A 14,701-nucleotide genomic window follows, 5' to 3' on the forward strand; every position below is an offset into this window, starting at 1 on the left:
TTTTGGGGATTTTTTTGTCCTCCTTCCTTATCATCCACTGTGAATGTAAACAATGGCAGAAAGTGATACGACAGTACTAGACTGATGCAACAATACTATCATGTGTGCTTTTGAAAGACACCACATACCGTTTTTTGTGCATTCTTAGTACTCCATTGTCCTGTAATCTCTTCATCCACATAAGCTGGAAAATCAGATGTTTTGTTCTTCTGCTGCTTATCTTTGCTCTGCTTTTCACAGTCTGCAGCCTCTAAAGCTTTGAATGTGATTACTGAATGTTAAAAGGCAAGATAATTTTATTTTTGTTTTTTCCTGGACAGCATCATTCAGAAATCATTCAGCAAAATTACTTCAACATGATCCTGCCACCAGGCCTAAAATATTGTTTATTATTTAGCAGCCAGTTTATGGTCTTTAATCACATGACAATCAAAAGGGGTTGACCTCAAACACAGACATCAAAAGTTCAGACTACTGCTGGCTGCTTTTAAGATGAGCGCGGTGATCAAAGGAGAGGTTTGAAATGCCTGTCGCTACAGCAAAGAAATTAGGTCAGGGTGGTAAACCGACAGGCTGCAGGTTTAGGACAGGCGAACCAAATTCCTGTGGAGATAAAGACAGAGCTGATCTTTGAGTGTCCGACTCGGACCTTTGCTTACCAAGCTGATAATGTGCATTATGTGTTTTAAATTGAATCATGCTTTCCTCTGATTGGCTGACTGCCATAATTGATTAAGTATTTAAGATAACCAAAAAAACCCTTTTTTTTTCAAGCCAACATGCAAAACAGTTGATGATTCCATAATTTCATGTGTGGCAGTTTTACACTCTTAACTTGATATTTATGACTTAATCCCACTATTTCACCCTGGTATTTGTTTCCTGATATTTTACAGTATAAACCATGAACCAGGAAAATAAGTCTAGAAATAATAGTTGGTGGAGTCACTGTTTATGTGATGGAAAAACAGCAGGGATAATAGCAAGTGACGTTTCTGTGTTTAACCATATTAAAAATATCCCCCTGTGTTTGACAGCACACATAGCAAAGAGTAGGAAAGCCAACTGTGTGTAACTAAGTGTAAAGAGCAGTCTGAGTGTTTGACAGCGAAGAGTTGAGTTTTGCACTCCTGATTTGATTGATTTATTACATTTAAGTTGACCAACGTGAACAGCAGCGGGGAAAAGGTGAAGCCTGTAGGAATCAAAACACACAAATGAAATCCAGCAGGTGGGGTTGTTACTGAGTGCTGAATAAAAGCTCATGTGTCCATTTTCCATGAGAACATCAAGTAGATAATTTGTGTCATCTTCTGGTGTTTCAATCCACATACCAGCAGTAATGTGGAGTCGTGGACGGGGAACAGAGGCTTCAGAAAATGACTGAGCTGAAAAGAGATGTGCACTTAGAGAAAATTATTACTTTTCTTTTTTCAGGCAAAAGTCATAAACTGATGTAGCTGTAGAAGCAAATACATCTGTGCAGCCAGTTTCATGGCAAAAGAGGGTATTTTATGATGCACACCCTAGTGAAGGTAAACCACATGATCAAAGATCGTCTAAGTCTTTGTGTGAAGCTGTTAAATTATCAGAGTCATGACCAATTGAAGCCAGAGAAGAGGAGCAAAGAGAGACGGTGAACAACTACAAGAACTGGCGAGAACAGGCACAAGTTATTGATGTGAAATGGTGGCGTGTACATGACTGGGAGTGAAAAAGAGGGGAGTGCAGGACAAATGTTGAGTGTGCCATCCAGCAAACTGAGCCTGCAACTAAAACACGGTTCCATGCTCACCAGTTTTAAGCTTATTCTTAAAAGCAGAGAGAGCGTGTCTGTGTCCTGAATCCAAACTGTGAGCTGGATCCAAGGAAGAGACGTCGGACAGCGGAAAGAAACCACAAGTCAACCTTCACTCTTTGTAAAACACGGTGCTTGGTCTTCAAGAAGCGATGGAACCTGGCAATTCAGGACTTTGTATGTGAAGAGAAAGATTGTAAATGCAGAGCCAGAGACGAGAAGCTGATATGACACGTATATGATCTCTTTTTCGAGTCTATGCTTTTGTTTTGTAAAGCAACCTACGCTACTATCAACTGGAAGCTTGTGAAACAGGTTGTTATGAGATGGCTGTGGAGTTGCTTACATGTCAGACTGTAATGAGAGGGAATTCGTTTGCATGACTAATGGTATGATTTTTATATACTGTGCAGTACTCTGGTTATATTTGGCTTTTTTTATGGAGGTTGGAACCATGCTCATGATTTGTGGTTGGGTTTGAGTCAGACGAATTTGGCTGTGTTGGGTAATTCCTGGGTGGGACCATGAGTATGAACGTTGTGGAAAATTTCAGCCAAACATCTTCTCTTCTTAGTCCAATGTTCCAGTGACCTGGTTTAATGCAGCCCGACTGCATTCTGCCTTTCAAAACACAGACATAGGAAGTTGCTGCATTTGCAGTGTAACTGTTTCCCTCCGTGTCCCAGTGGCTTTCTTCTCCTCCTCCTCCCTCTCTTCATCTGTGTGTGCTCATATGACATGGGATGGGTAGGGATTCCCTGTTCTTTTGAAGTGCCAGAGGGCGGGGCTGTGCTCTGCAGCCCAGAACGAAAACAATGCGAAGGAACAGAAAGGCCTCGGCTGCTCTGCCCTGATTCAGGTGTCTATAAGGTTTTATTTAGTTGTGAAAAGAAACATGAGGTGTTGTGCAAAAAGTGCGAGCGTTTATCTCAATCTGGGTGCGTTTGAATCTGCATATTTATTGCAGTCGTGAAGGAAATATTTACCCTACCACCCCTAATGATAAAAATGAATGCATCGGCCTTGTTATTGTTATTCTTTTAAAATATAGTTGGAGTAGAGAGCAGCACTGTCCAGTGGATTGGCTCTCTATTTTTAAGAAATTAGAGAGCAATGTTGACTCGATACAGACACGCAAATGAATTAGACCTGATCAAAGCTGAGTTTCTGAAACCTGCAGTGAACATGGATACTTTTCCTGCTTTTAGATATTTAGACTCTTGTGATTTGCAAAAACACTTCCGCTTGTGTAGAAGTTTATCAGAAAACTGATCTTACTTACATTGACTTTATGGGCTAAATTGCTATATTCAGGTCAGGTACTAGTATCATTTGTAAATTATGGTCACTCTGAGAGTCAAAAAGGCGGATTATCCAGGACTATCCTGGCTAACAGTTAGGTAATCACTTGCTTACAGACAAAATTTAACAGCAACAAAAATTTCTGTGAAGCTGAGTGACATACAGGCAATATCGTGCGTTCGCCGCAACCCAAGTTAGGATATTGTTGATGACTACAGAGGGGCTGTTGCATGCTGTCCTACAGCATTAAAACTGAATGCATATATTCCTCATGATGGCCTGTTCTGCTCTCTCAGCCTAAATATAGCCGTCAGTGGAGCAACTGTCTCGTCACATCCACCTTTCGACATCTTCTGTCGTGTAAAGAGGACATGACTAAGCACATTTTCCTGTTTTGTTGTCACCTTATAGATGTGCAGAGTCACAGTCTTCCCACTTTTTATTCTTTTTTTTTTAAATTATATCCACTTTTTTTTTTAAAAATTTCAGCCAGATGGACCCAGAGCAAACGTTTAGAATTTTCTGCTGTAGAAGGATTTTTTTAAAATATATTTTTTGTTTCATTTTTTCTATCATTTTTATTTGAATTTGTTACTCTTTTCCCACACCTCCCCCTGCTCTCTCTCACACAGACATGCTTTGTGTTTGGGGTGTGGCTGGGGAGGAGTGTCAGGATTTCCTAACAGCTGGTGCATAGTTGTGCTGTGAGTCTCTTCGCCCATGTCGCACATTTTGGCATGAACACGCACACACGTGACGGAAGGTGACGCTCCAGTCTTCTGCTAATCCTTTGTTGGTTTTACAGAAGACCTGCTGTACAAGGCGAAAGCCAAAAATGTTGCCCGACATCGGATCCATGTTTTTCTTGAGTATAGAGGGGCAGGGTGACAGGAAGCAGAACTGCAGATCAAGATGCGCAGGTCTGTGCTGGTGTGGGCGTATCGCTCCAGGCGTATAAGATAAGATAAGATAAGATAACCTTTATTAGTCCCACACGTGGGAAATTTGTTTTGTCACAGCAGGAAGTGGACAGTGCAAAAGTTATGACGCAAAAATTAGAATACAATAAGAATAAATACAGTACACAGCTGTACAGAATAGAATAAAATAATATACTATATACAGTAGAATAAAATAGAATAAAAATATACAATAAGATAAAAATAGAATACGAATGCTATATACAACTGAGTAAAAATACAACGATGCCAGAAAAGATTATTGCACTTAGTGTTATTGCACATGAAGCGCAATCCAGGAAGGCCTGTTTGAGAAATATATCCATAAGATTACAAAAATATTGACAGACACTGCTCAGTATAACCTCTCAGACAGGATTTGACTGGAAGTCTGGAAGGCTTACAGCAGTGCTAATTTTCATCATTGGATTATAAGTAATGATAATGCAACATTTAGACGAAGCGGGATTTGCTTGTTTGCTGAAAGTCTTACTGAAATAAATGAGGACTCGCTTATTTGATTGCTGACATTTAGGGAAACGGTGATCTGTAAGCTGTCAGGAAACATGTTTTATTTACTGTATTTTGTAACTGATTAATTGTTTTAGCCATTTTTTGAGGAAAATGGTTCTGCTTAGACTAGATTTCCTTCCATTTTTAAAAGTGTGCACAAGTTATCCAGTACTTTGAGAACCCGTAGGTGCTTATTTGTAACACCAATGAATTGTGATGAAGTTACGATTAGTGATGGCTCTTATTGGTGTGTCTGTAATGTGTTAGTGCGATGAAAAGTTATGAATGCATATTTTCCTCATGATGGTCGGTCCTGCTCTTTCAGCCTAAATATAGCCGTCAGTGGAGCAACCGTCTCATCACATCCACTTTTCAACGTCTTCTGTTGTTTAAATGAATAGACACTGGGAATCGCAGTGGTCCAAACTGTCAATGGAAACTTTATCATTATTGTGATGAGGTTTATGATGGTGTTATCTTCCACATGCTAAAATAACCCCAGAGTTTATATTAGAGCTTGATTATGGTAAAAAAAAAAATTACAATCATTTTCTAATCCCCCATCAACTCGCCGTAAATCACTTTGTTAATTATTGTTTGATCTTTTTACGGCAGTCTTTCTACTTTAAATATTTTACTTGAAAATCTAAAAAGAAAGTAAGTAAGAAGGTGTTCTTGTCCGTTAAGCCCATCTCACACATGCAGTTATCACTCCTTGGCAGCTTGCTTCCACTGTGGGACGTCTACGGGTGCTGATGGGGGTCAGAGGAAGCCCCAGGTGGCAGAGGACTTGTGCACCATTGGAGATTTTTGTAGCAACAAAGTTTTACACCTGTATTCTTGTGGAAATTTGAACAACTGCCAGTAGTAATAAAATAAAGGCCTTTACTTCTCCAAACCTACTTTGAGTACCTGGAGCTGGATGTTTTGGTCAAGGACTTTTTAATTGGCCTGGTCCCAGTTTACTCTATGGAATGTTGCTGACTGTGTTTAACTTTGAGTAGAGGACTGAGCAGATTATCAGCTCCTTCATGCATTTTTGAAGTGCATGCTGCTGATTCAGGGGATTTAGAGAGAAATCTGCAGGAAGAGCACGCTGAGGTCAGTCGTTGGGAGTTTCTGGTGACGTTATACTTGAAACATTCAATGAACAATCGTGAAAGATCATTTTCCTTCCGTTACCTGGACCTTGTGCTGCCATTGTTGCTCTAAAAGAGGAAAATGTTCCCAGTTTATTGAGGAAATAAATATGTTTCCTTGTTTTGTTACTCTCTAGAGAACTCTGCATTATTGAATACAGAATAAAAAAACATTTACATAAATTAAATGTTTCTTCTTGTTACAAATAAAAGGTTGTATTGCCCTTTAGTTTCAGTCCTCAGACAGTCTTTCCCACATTCCTTCTCTCGTGATAGTTTTATGCTCAGTTTTTTTAGTACCTAACCTAATTTCCTGTGTAATTCATATAAATGAGGGAAAATTAGTAATTTGCTGTACTTTCCTCACTCTCTTATCAAGATGTCCAAATCTAGATTTTTCTTTCAGTTATTTACCCTAAAAGTAAACTCTGCTTCCTCAGCTGTTGGCTTTTTATTGGCCAGATGAGTCATACTTTCCTTTTTTTGTCTAGTTCCAACTCTGTTGTTTTGGTTTTCTGTCATCTGCCAAGTTGCAGACTGTTTATGTGACAGATGTGGTTAGCGCTGGGACTAAGGAAAGAATGGCGCAATGACATGTCAGGGCCATATTTGGAGCAGCTTTGCCTTAAGTGTAACCTGGAATAACTCGCAGAAAGACACTGTCACCAAAAACAAACAATGATTTGTATTTCACTTACATGTAAAGCTCCACTTTAATCCCTGATGGAGCGCTTTGGCCTAACTAACAATGGGATGCAGTAGCAGTATTTTCTTTCTATCAGCCTTTTGCCTGCTTAGCTCATAATGGCATCTTCAAAGATGCTGATGTTTCGCTATCCATAAACCCCACAGGAGTATTGACTTTTTGTGTTTTAGTAATTTGAGACAGGGGGCCCGGTTCTTAGAAACCATGTGACATTCCAGGGGAAAGTATTCAAACAACACTAATAAAAAAACCACCAGAGAAACAGTCATTTGCATTAGTCACATGTTGTTGTTGTTGTTGTTGTTGTTGTTGTCTTTCCATTTTCTATACTAGCTGCACGCCTGCGCTGACATAACGAGATTAACGCTGACAGCACTAATTTATCTTTTAAATAGTTTCAGCTTCTTAGTGGTGAAAATCTGCTTCTTATCTTTGTGTTATGTAAAAGAACACTGAACATAGTTGGTAGTTTGCGTTGTTGATTGAAGAAAGAAAGACATTTGAGGACGTCATCAGAGGCTAAACTGAGATGGACTTTTCACTATTTCCTAATCTTTTTATGGCGCATGAAATTAATCAGGGAATTCAGAACCGATTTATCAGTGCCAATACTGCTGCACTTCTGTCATGTGTAAATGGGATTCTATACACTTGGCAGTAAATGGTGAGCATGACATCAAGCAGGTTTAGTATAAAAACAGAAGTTTGTTCACGTGGTTCATTAAATGCAAACAGAAAAATGGTGTCGTCATAGGAAATGCAATCCACAGTGGGATGGTGATGCCATCATTAGCTTTTTCAGTTGTAGGATGCATGACTGCATGGTCATGGTGTGCAAAGCATGCATAACTTGGATAGCTTCTTGGGCCACGTTGGGCCACATGTGAGACTCTGTGACTCTGTGATGCTTCTGTATGCGACACATGCAGCATTCGGTCATGTCTCTGTACCCATTTAGATGTTTATAAAGACACTCGGCTGTCCCTTTAAATTTCTGTGAAGGCTTTCATGTATTTAGATGTTCATTTTTAACACAAAGTACGTATGGTTCGCAGGTCATCTATGCTTTAATTTGTACAACTTTACATGTGTGAGAAACAGTTGTGAATACATCTACTTTAAGATCTACTTTAAGTTCAAAGACAGATTTGTCTTTGAACACATAACAATTTCAGTTTTATTAAAAATATCTTAGAAACTTTTGGAGAATCACAAGAACATAAGCAAATATATGTTTTATGTCTTAACTCCTCTCTTAGCTGTGATGTTTGGTCCTTGACTTCCTGAGTAGGATCAGCTTTGGTCAATTTCATTTTTCAGTGAAATGGACTTTGATCTTTGAGCATTCAAATACACTTAAATGCAAAACACTGAATGAGGAAGCACATGCAAAGACAAACCTTTTATTTATGCTTGTGCTTTGAGCCTTACCAGCCTGTATTTAAATGGACTTTGTTTGTGGCCCCTGCCACTCGTGTATCTGCCTCGGGCCTGAGTGTTTCTCCCGAATCCTCTCAGCGTGCCCATTACGTAACACGTCTGCCACAGTCTACTCCCTGTCCTCCAGAAGTCCTTTGATGCTGCTGCACTGACATCCTGGTGTTCGGCATGTCGCAGCACTTAGCCTCTGAGTTATATTTTCCTATGAGACATCCATCATTTGTCAGAAAATGATACTGCACTTAGTGAAAACATACAGCAGCCACTTTGCCAGGCTGCCAGCATGACTGGCTGGATGGCAGTACAGGTCTGTCAAGTCGGGTCTGTAGCTTGAAGTCGGATCATTTCAAGCCTAAAATGATGAGTGCATGCGTCTAAAATAAGTTGAAGTCTAAGAAAAGAAGTGAAGCTAGCTGGATTTTCCCTTTTTCCCATACCTAACGGCAGCAGCAGTGGTAACTTGAGCTGAGCTCTCACCGTGAGCAGTGAGCCCAAATGGCATCTGCTGAAGACATTTTTGCTTTTCTTTTTGAAGTACAGGGCTCAACAGTTCCCCATCTGCCCAACAGTAGCCACCAACACAGCTACTGAAGAGGCCTGTGAATAGACTATATATGATACATACTAGGGCTGCCACAAACGATTATTTTGATAGTCGATTAGTCACCGATTAATTTTGCGATTAGTCGACTAATCAGATCATCATCCATTGAACATAAAACGTACAGCTTATTGCACCAGCATGCAGCTGCTCTTATATAACTATCATTAGCTTACAGCTTTAAGTGTTTAAGGTCTGTGCTAACTAAAAATAAAGACAAGATGATAGTTTATTAAATTTTAATGAAATTTGCAGATTGTTTCGGTGAAGTTTAATAAACTCCTTGCTATCTAGAATATAACAGGACACTGGAGTATATTCTCGAGCATCTCATACTTCTGATAATCAGCTGTCTGCTTGATGTTTATTCAGCTGTGTAAAAACTATAACTTTAATCTCAGCCAAACCGATTTACTCAGGAACAAATAAAATGCTAAAGAAAGCCAAACAATAACAACAAGTTATCTAAGTGAGTTATATATGTTTAACCTGAGTAGCCAAAGACGGTGGTGGGTTTGAAAACTATTTGCCGGGAGTCCGGTGTTCTCACGGCTCTAGTTAGCCTAGCCCCCGGCTAGCTATCGAGCTAGTGGGTAACAGACGTCTCCGAAAACGTCGGAGCGCTTTTGAAAATATGTGGCGTCTTGATAAACTGAGCAGATATTTGAGGTTTACACAGCTACATTCTCGCCTGAACATATGTTAAATGTTTATTTTGTGACCCAGAAAGAATAATAAGAGTAATATTAAAACTAACTAGCTGCCGCCATTGTTGGAAACTGAGCTGGGCTGCGCTATGAATTCTGGGACAGGGTTACTTCTTCTTCTTCGGGGTTTAACGGCAGCTGGCATCCTTGTACATGCAGTGCTGCCATCTTCTGTTTCAGTCCGTTATTACACTCTTAAATTCTACTACTTATTCCTGCGTCTTTTGGGATCTTACAAAGCTTCAAACGAGGCGTCGACTATTAAATTAGTCGTCGACGATTTTGATAGTCGACGTAATCGTGACTAGTCGACTAATCGTGGCAGCCCTAATACATACATAGACATAGGCTGGATGTTTGGTATTTAGCGGGGTAATTGCTAATGCTAATCCATTAAGCTTATTATTCATATTGTGTTGATGGGGTGTGTCAGTTCACTATAGTTTTTTGTTTTTTAGATGTTTTGCAGCAACTCGCACAACATCTTTCTGTCTCTGTGAGTATTAGAAGATCTCAAGGCGGCAGCACAGTTCTGCTTCACTTGGATCTGGAAGGTGAACAGTTGTTTGTAGGCTGATTCATATTGTGGAACATGTCACCTCATTCTGCACAGGCATGTAGACGTTTGAAAAGAGGGCTGAAAGTGCTGACACGGTCTGTGTTTTAAAGTGTTTTCTTGCTCTCCATGTAATATTGTATTTACTAGCAAGTTAGTTGTTAGGAAGAATCCCTAGTTATTGTAGCTACTCCAACGTCTCAGCTGTGATGGGATGAATTAGGATGAGATTCAGTGCAGATGTTCATGTTCCCCAGAGGAAGAACTCTAATTACTTTGATGGCTTTTCATCTTGTAAACAATGATGTACACATTGATGGTTTTCAGAGAAATGTCTGTTGTAGCCAATTGGTTTGTTTTCACCTCAGCAACTCAACTGAAGTTCTATCATGAACAGTTCTTTGACATCAACACCGATGAGTGAAAAGTGGAGGTGTGTGTGAGTCTTTACACGCAGCATCAAACACTTCATTACGGTGTTTTCTCTGTGGCTCGCTGCTCTGCCAAGAGAACTGGCATGAATCAGTGGGAAAAGTACAGGAATGTGAGGTAACACGATGCCAAAACAAAGGTACGAGCTGTCACTGATATGCTGCAAGAAGCCTCGTTGTAAACTCAGACCTGCACTTTCCTTTTTCCTTGTTTGTTTTTGCACCTTGGTGTGATGCAGTGCAGCTCAACAGCAACATTAAGCTTTTAAAATTGAACCAGCGCATCGTTTAAGCTTACAATTTTCTGCAAGCGCTTTATGTTTAATTTAAAATGGTTTAATTTGTTTTTGCAAGGTTTACTTCATAATAGAGGTGGGAATCACCATACATCCCACGATACGATATTATTGCAATTTTTAAAAATATTTTGCGATATTCAGATTCTGTACATAAAGGTAAACTTTATCAATATTCATTTTATCTAATATCAAAGTCTCGCACTCAGGCTTTCTCTCATTTCAGTCAGTTTTATTGTTGACAAACTGAACGGTTTGTATTACAGTCTAGTCCAACTTAACTGAATGCAACCATCTGGTACAATTATAGCTATTCTGAACTATGCAATTTGTGAAAACTATGAAGCCCCTTCAGCAACTGAAGAATTTGAAAGTAAATTAAAACAAAATATAATTTTACATTAAATAAAAAAGTTTTAAACTTAATTAAAATAAAACATGTCTTAAATGAAAATAAGTAAACTGTCATGTTTATTGCTGCCATAAAAAAAAGTTAAACACATTTGGACAGTGAAGGAATGTCAGGAAAAAACCTTTTTTGTAACAAAATATCGATTTCTGCTGTCCCTGTATCGATACATTATTAGCAAACAAAATATCACGATACTACACAGTATCGATTTTTCCCCCCACCTCTACTTCATAAGCTGACAAACAGGAGTGCTACAGTATGCTTCATAGTTACTAAACAGACTGAAGCATTTCCTGTAATTTTTTTGTGGCCTGACCTTTGAACTCCTTACTGTTTATCTCCTCGTTGACCTTTGACCAGCAGCATGTAATATGTATTTTTTTACAGGTTATTTTTTACAGTTTCATTGCTTTGTTTTCTACCTTGCAGCCTAATGTAAGAGCCTGTAAATTCATGCCACAGATTACAGTAGTTGTGATGTAGTTTGTGAACCAGAAGTATAGAAACAATGCGTCCTCTATAGTAATGTCAAGAAACGGAGAGGAGACACAAATGAGGGCACGCCTAAAGAAAAGCATGACCTTTCCATTAGAGCTGTTTAAATAAATGTAAATCGTGTTTTTAACTGATACATTTCCATCTTCTATTCCAGGTCCATTATCCAGATGTGGAAAGAGTGGAATGGCTGAATAAGGTATATACACCTCTTTCTTTTTTTCTTTATATTATATTTAAATTAATTTTTGTGCTTAGACACCTACTCGCACACCGCCTTACATCCTCAACAGTAGTCTGCCAGCTAGCAGAGGCAGACAGGCAGGGTTTATAAATAGGATCTGAATCTGGAGCTCTGAGAGACCCTGACCCAGTGCTTCCACCTCCCCAGAGAGAGACACGGAGGTGGGGAGAGCGTGAAGGAGAGAGATGCAAAGTGAACTAGAGAGGGAGAGAGAGTGAGTCTTAACATCAGAAGAGCACCACTTACTGTAAATGTGTACAGGTCCTTCCAGTAAAAAGGTAATGGATGAAGATGAGCAGGAAAATATCTTTTTAACATCTGTTTATGGGAACACAGAAAATCATTTGAAAGGCAAATAAAAACCAGAGGTATTCTCCTCTAAAGCAAAGAAATGGCCATAACTTACCTGTAACATGGCAATCAATAGTTCTGATTATCACCACACAGATGGGCCCTTTCATAGGAGGATGGAGTGAGGGACAGCCAGGGCTTTGGTGGCTTACTCTTTATTGGATTCAAATGTCTTCTAAAGTATTGCTAAATGTTTCAATAAATGTTAAATTAGGATATAAAAAAATAATTTCTTACAAAGACCTTCATTTATTTAGTAAATGTACTGTAAATGTCACTTCATTTATTAAATGTGATGGTCACCAGTGAATGTATGTGATGGATAATTACTCCCTCATTTCCCTCAGATTAGGATTTTGACATGTAGCTGCGTTGCTCAGCTCAGGCAGATTAGATGATTTTACATTTTTCGCACCCAAACACAGAAGTGAGGAGCGTGCTCCTGTACAGAAGCCTGAAAAGTCATGTCGTCCGCTGCCAACAGATATCGCTCAGTTCATTGCTTCTTCATCTGGATCAAATAGGTCATAATGAGCAGAACTTTACCTGCCATAACATCAGACCTCTGTGAACCTTTAATGCTCCTGGTCACTGTAATCAAAGGACGGTTTATAGCAGTTCATAGTGTTCACCTGAGGGCACAGAGCATTTTTACACTTTTAGAGGATTTTACAGGGAAGTTTGCACTCATAATATGACTCATTCATTTCTGTGGTAGTGAAATTTCTGAGTGTGGCTTAGTGAATGGATGTTAAAGCAACAATCTGGTAACTTCTTAAGGCATCCGTAACGTTAGTGTGTATGCTTATTAATGCTGACATATTCAGTGTGTTTTGTTATGTGACAGGAGACTCGGTTACACTTGGACTCAAAATGCTCGTAATAATTAGAAGTGTCGTGCAAAGTTTGAGTGCATTATTTCTCTCGCTGTGATTGCACAAGGAATTTTTGCGAGGTGATATTATTTTAATGCGTCAGCAGCAGCAACTGAAGGTCAGGTGAAGGAGCAGCTGAGAGTAATTGCAGGGTGGTTTCTTTTATCCCGTGGACTATAAAAATGACCTCGTTTGGCAAAGGTGTTGGTAACACAACACTGATGATAAGAAATACAGCTGTAAGATATATTTTTGATTGATGTTTACCTGCAATGGCTGTGAGGGTATAATATTATACAGTGTGATGTAATATGATGTAATGTGAAGCAATACGTTTTATTGCCCGTCAGGGGGATTTCAGATTGGGCACAAATGGTGCAAATAGCTGCACATGTAGTTACAGAAACACAGGAGTCTTGGTAACAGCTTCTCAATTGCAGTAGTAAGTATAGACAATCTAAAGTATGACAAACACAGTGACAGTTTAAAGTACACCGATCTCTGCATTGTTTGTCATTTGAACTAAATTGGTATAGTGCAACAAACACACAAGCGTTTGCAGAGAGATGCCAGGTAATTGTTTTTCACCAGGTCTGCTGTAAAACATGAGGCTTGTCCAGCAGCTGCATGCATCAGTGCTCAGTGACTGACTTCAGGCTGTGGGCTGAAGGATTTTGGGCTGTGGGATTTGGATGTCTTGTATCTGTCTAATTCTTTCTCCCACATGATTTTTCTCTTTTCCCTTCCTCAGACGGTGAAGCAGATGTGGCCGTTTATCTGCCAGTTTGTGGAGAAGCTGTTCAGAGAGACCATCGAGCCGGCGGTGAAGGGCGCCAACCCTCATCTCAGCACCTTCTGCTTCACCAAGATTGACATGGGCGACAAGGTGACAAGATAAGAACACAGTGTTGTGAATGCACTCCAAAAGGCCATGGCAGGACACTTCTGTAATCTGGGTTATTCGTACTAATACACCAGCTAGCACTTTGTTTTATAGGCTTTTATTGCCTGTAGAATAACACTTTTATTTTTAGATGTTAGCTTTGTGGGAAATCCTGGAGAATTAGTGTCATGGACGTTTTAGGCAGCACCATCTGTCACAGTGTACGTGTTCAGATCTTTTATCGCATGTTTCTATTTGTGACTCCTTCGTTGACTCGCATGAACTGATTTAATCAGAACTGGAAAGTTTCTTCGCCACGCACCCAGATTTACCTCACACGTAGAATTATGCAGAGCTAGTAAACATTAAATAAAGCTTTTACTGCAGGTCTGATTTCCGTTTTGTCATGTCCTCTGTTTTTTTTCTGCAGCCGCTGAGAGTGAATGGAGTGAAAGTTTACACAGAAAATGTGGACAAGAGGCAGGTTATCATGGACCTGCAGATCAGGTAGACCGCTCAGATTCATTCATTGTTGAATTTACTTGACTTTGCCAGTGATGTAATCTTAATTGCACTTGTTTCTTTCAAATTATGACTTCTTATGTACAAATCTTAGCGTCAGGCTGTCGTTTAAAACCTATAGTTTGTTTAATTTGGTCTGAATCAGTTGATGAGTTTTTAAACTCAAGTGGTTTAGTTTGTTGTCACACAGAGAAAACTCGTTACTTCAGTAAATGTTTATTAAAGTGCTCATTTTGTGCGCTTCCTTTTTCTCAGGATCATAATTGGTAATAATTGTCAGTTGTATTACCTGATTGGAACATTTCCACGCACTCGTTTTTTGAGCCCATGCAGAAATGCTCACTGACACATCAAATGTAGATTAAGTCACCGTCAAATTAGTCAAATAGATTTGGATGGTGGAGGTACAGCACTCTCATCGGTTTGTGTGTAAACTTGTCCTTTAAAATCTGAATAAATGCATGATGAGTT

General features: G+C 39.4%; 1 protein-coding gene across 4 annotated transcripts in view; it reads left to right on the forward strand.

The window, feature by feature from the left end:
* esyt2a (extended synaptotagmin-like protein 2a) overlaps window positions 1–14,701 on the forward strand; it is a 50,539-nt gene that overhangs the window by 6,286 nt on the left and 29,552 nt on the right. For all 4 annotated transcript variants that reach the window (XM_026148859.2, XM_026148861.2, XM_026148862.2 and 1 more), the window contains exons 3-5: window positions 11,513–11,554; window positions 13,577–13,711; window positions 14,139–14,215. In XM_026148859.2, the coding sequence (XP_026004644.2) occupies window positions 11,513–11,554; window positions 13,577–13,711; window positions 14,139–14,215 (254 nt within the window). The remainder of the gene's footprint in view (window positions 1–11,512; window positions 11,555–13,576; window positions 13,712–14,138; window positions 14,216–14,701) is intronic.

This window comes from Astatotilapia calliptera, chromosome 18, assembly GCF_964374335.1.
Source record: "Astatotilapia calliptera chromosome 18, fAstCal68.1, whole genome shotgun sequence".
NCBI lineage: Eukaryota > Metazoa > Chordata > Actinopteri > Cichliformes > Cichlidae > Astatotilapia > Astatotilapia calliptera.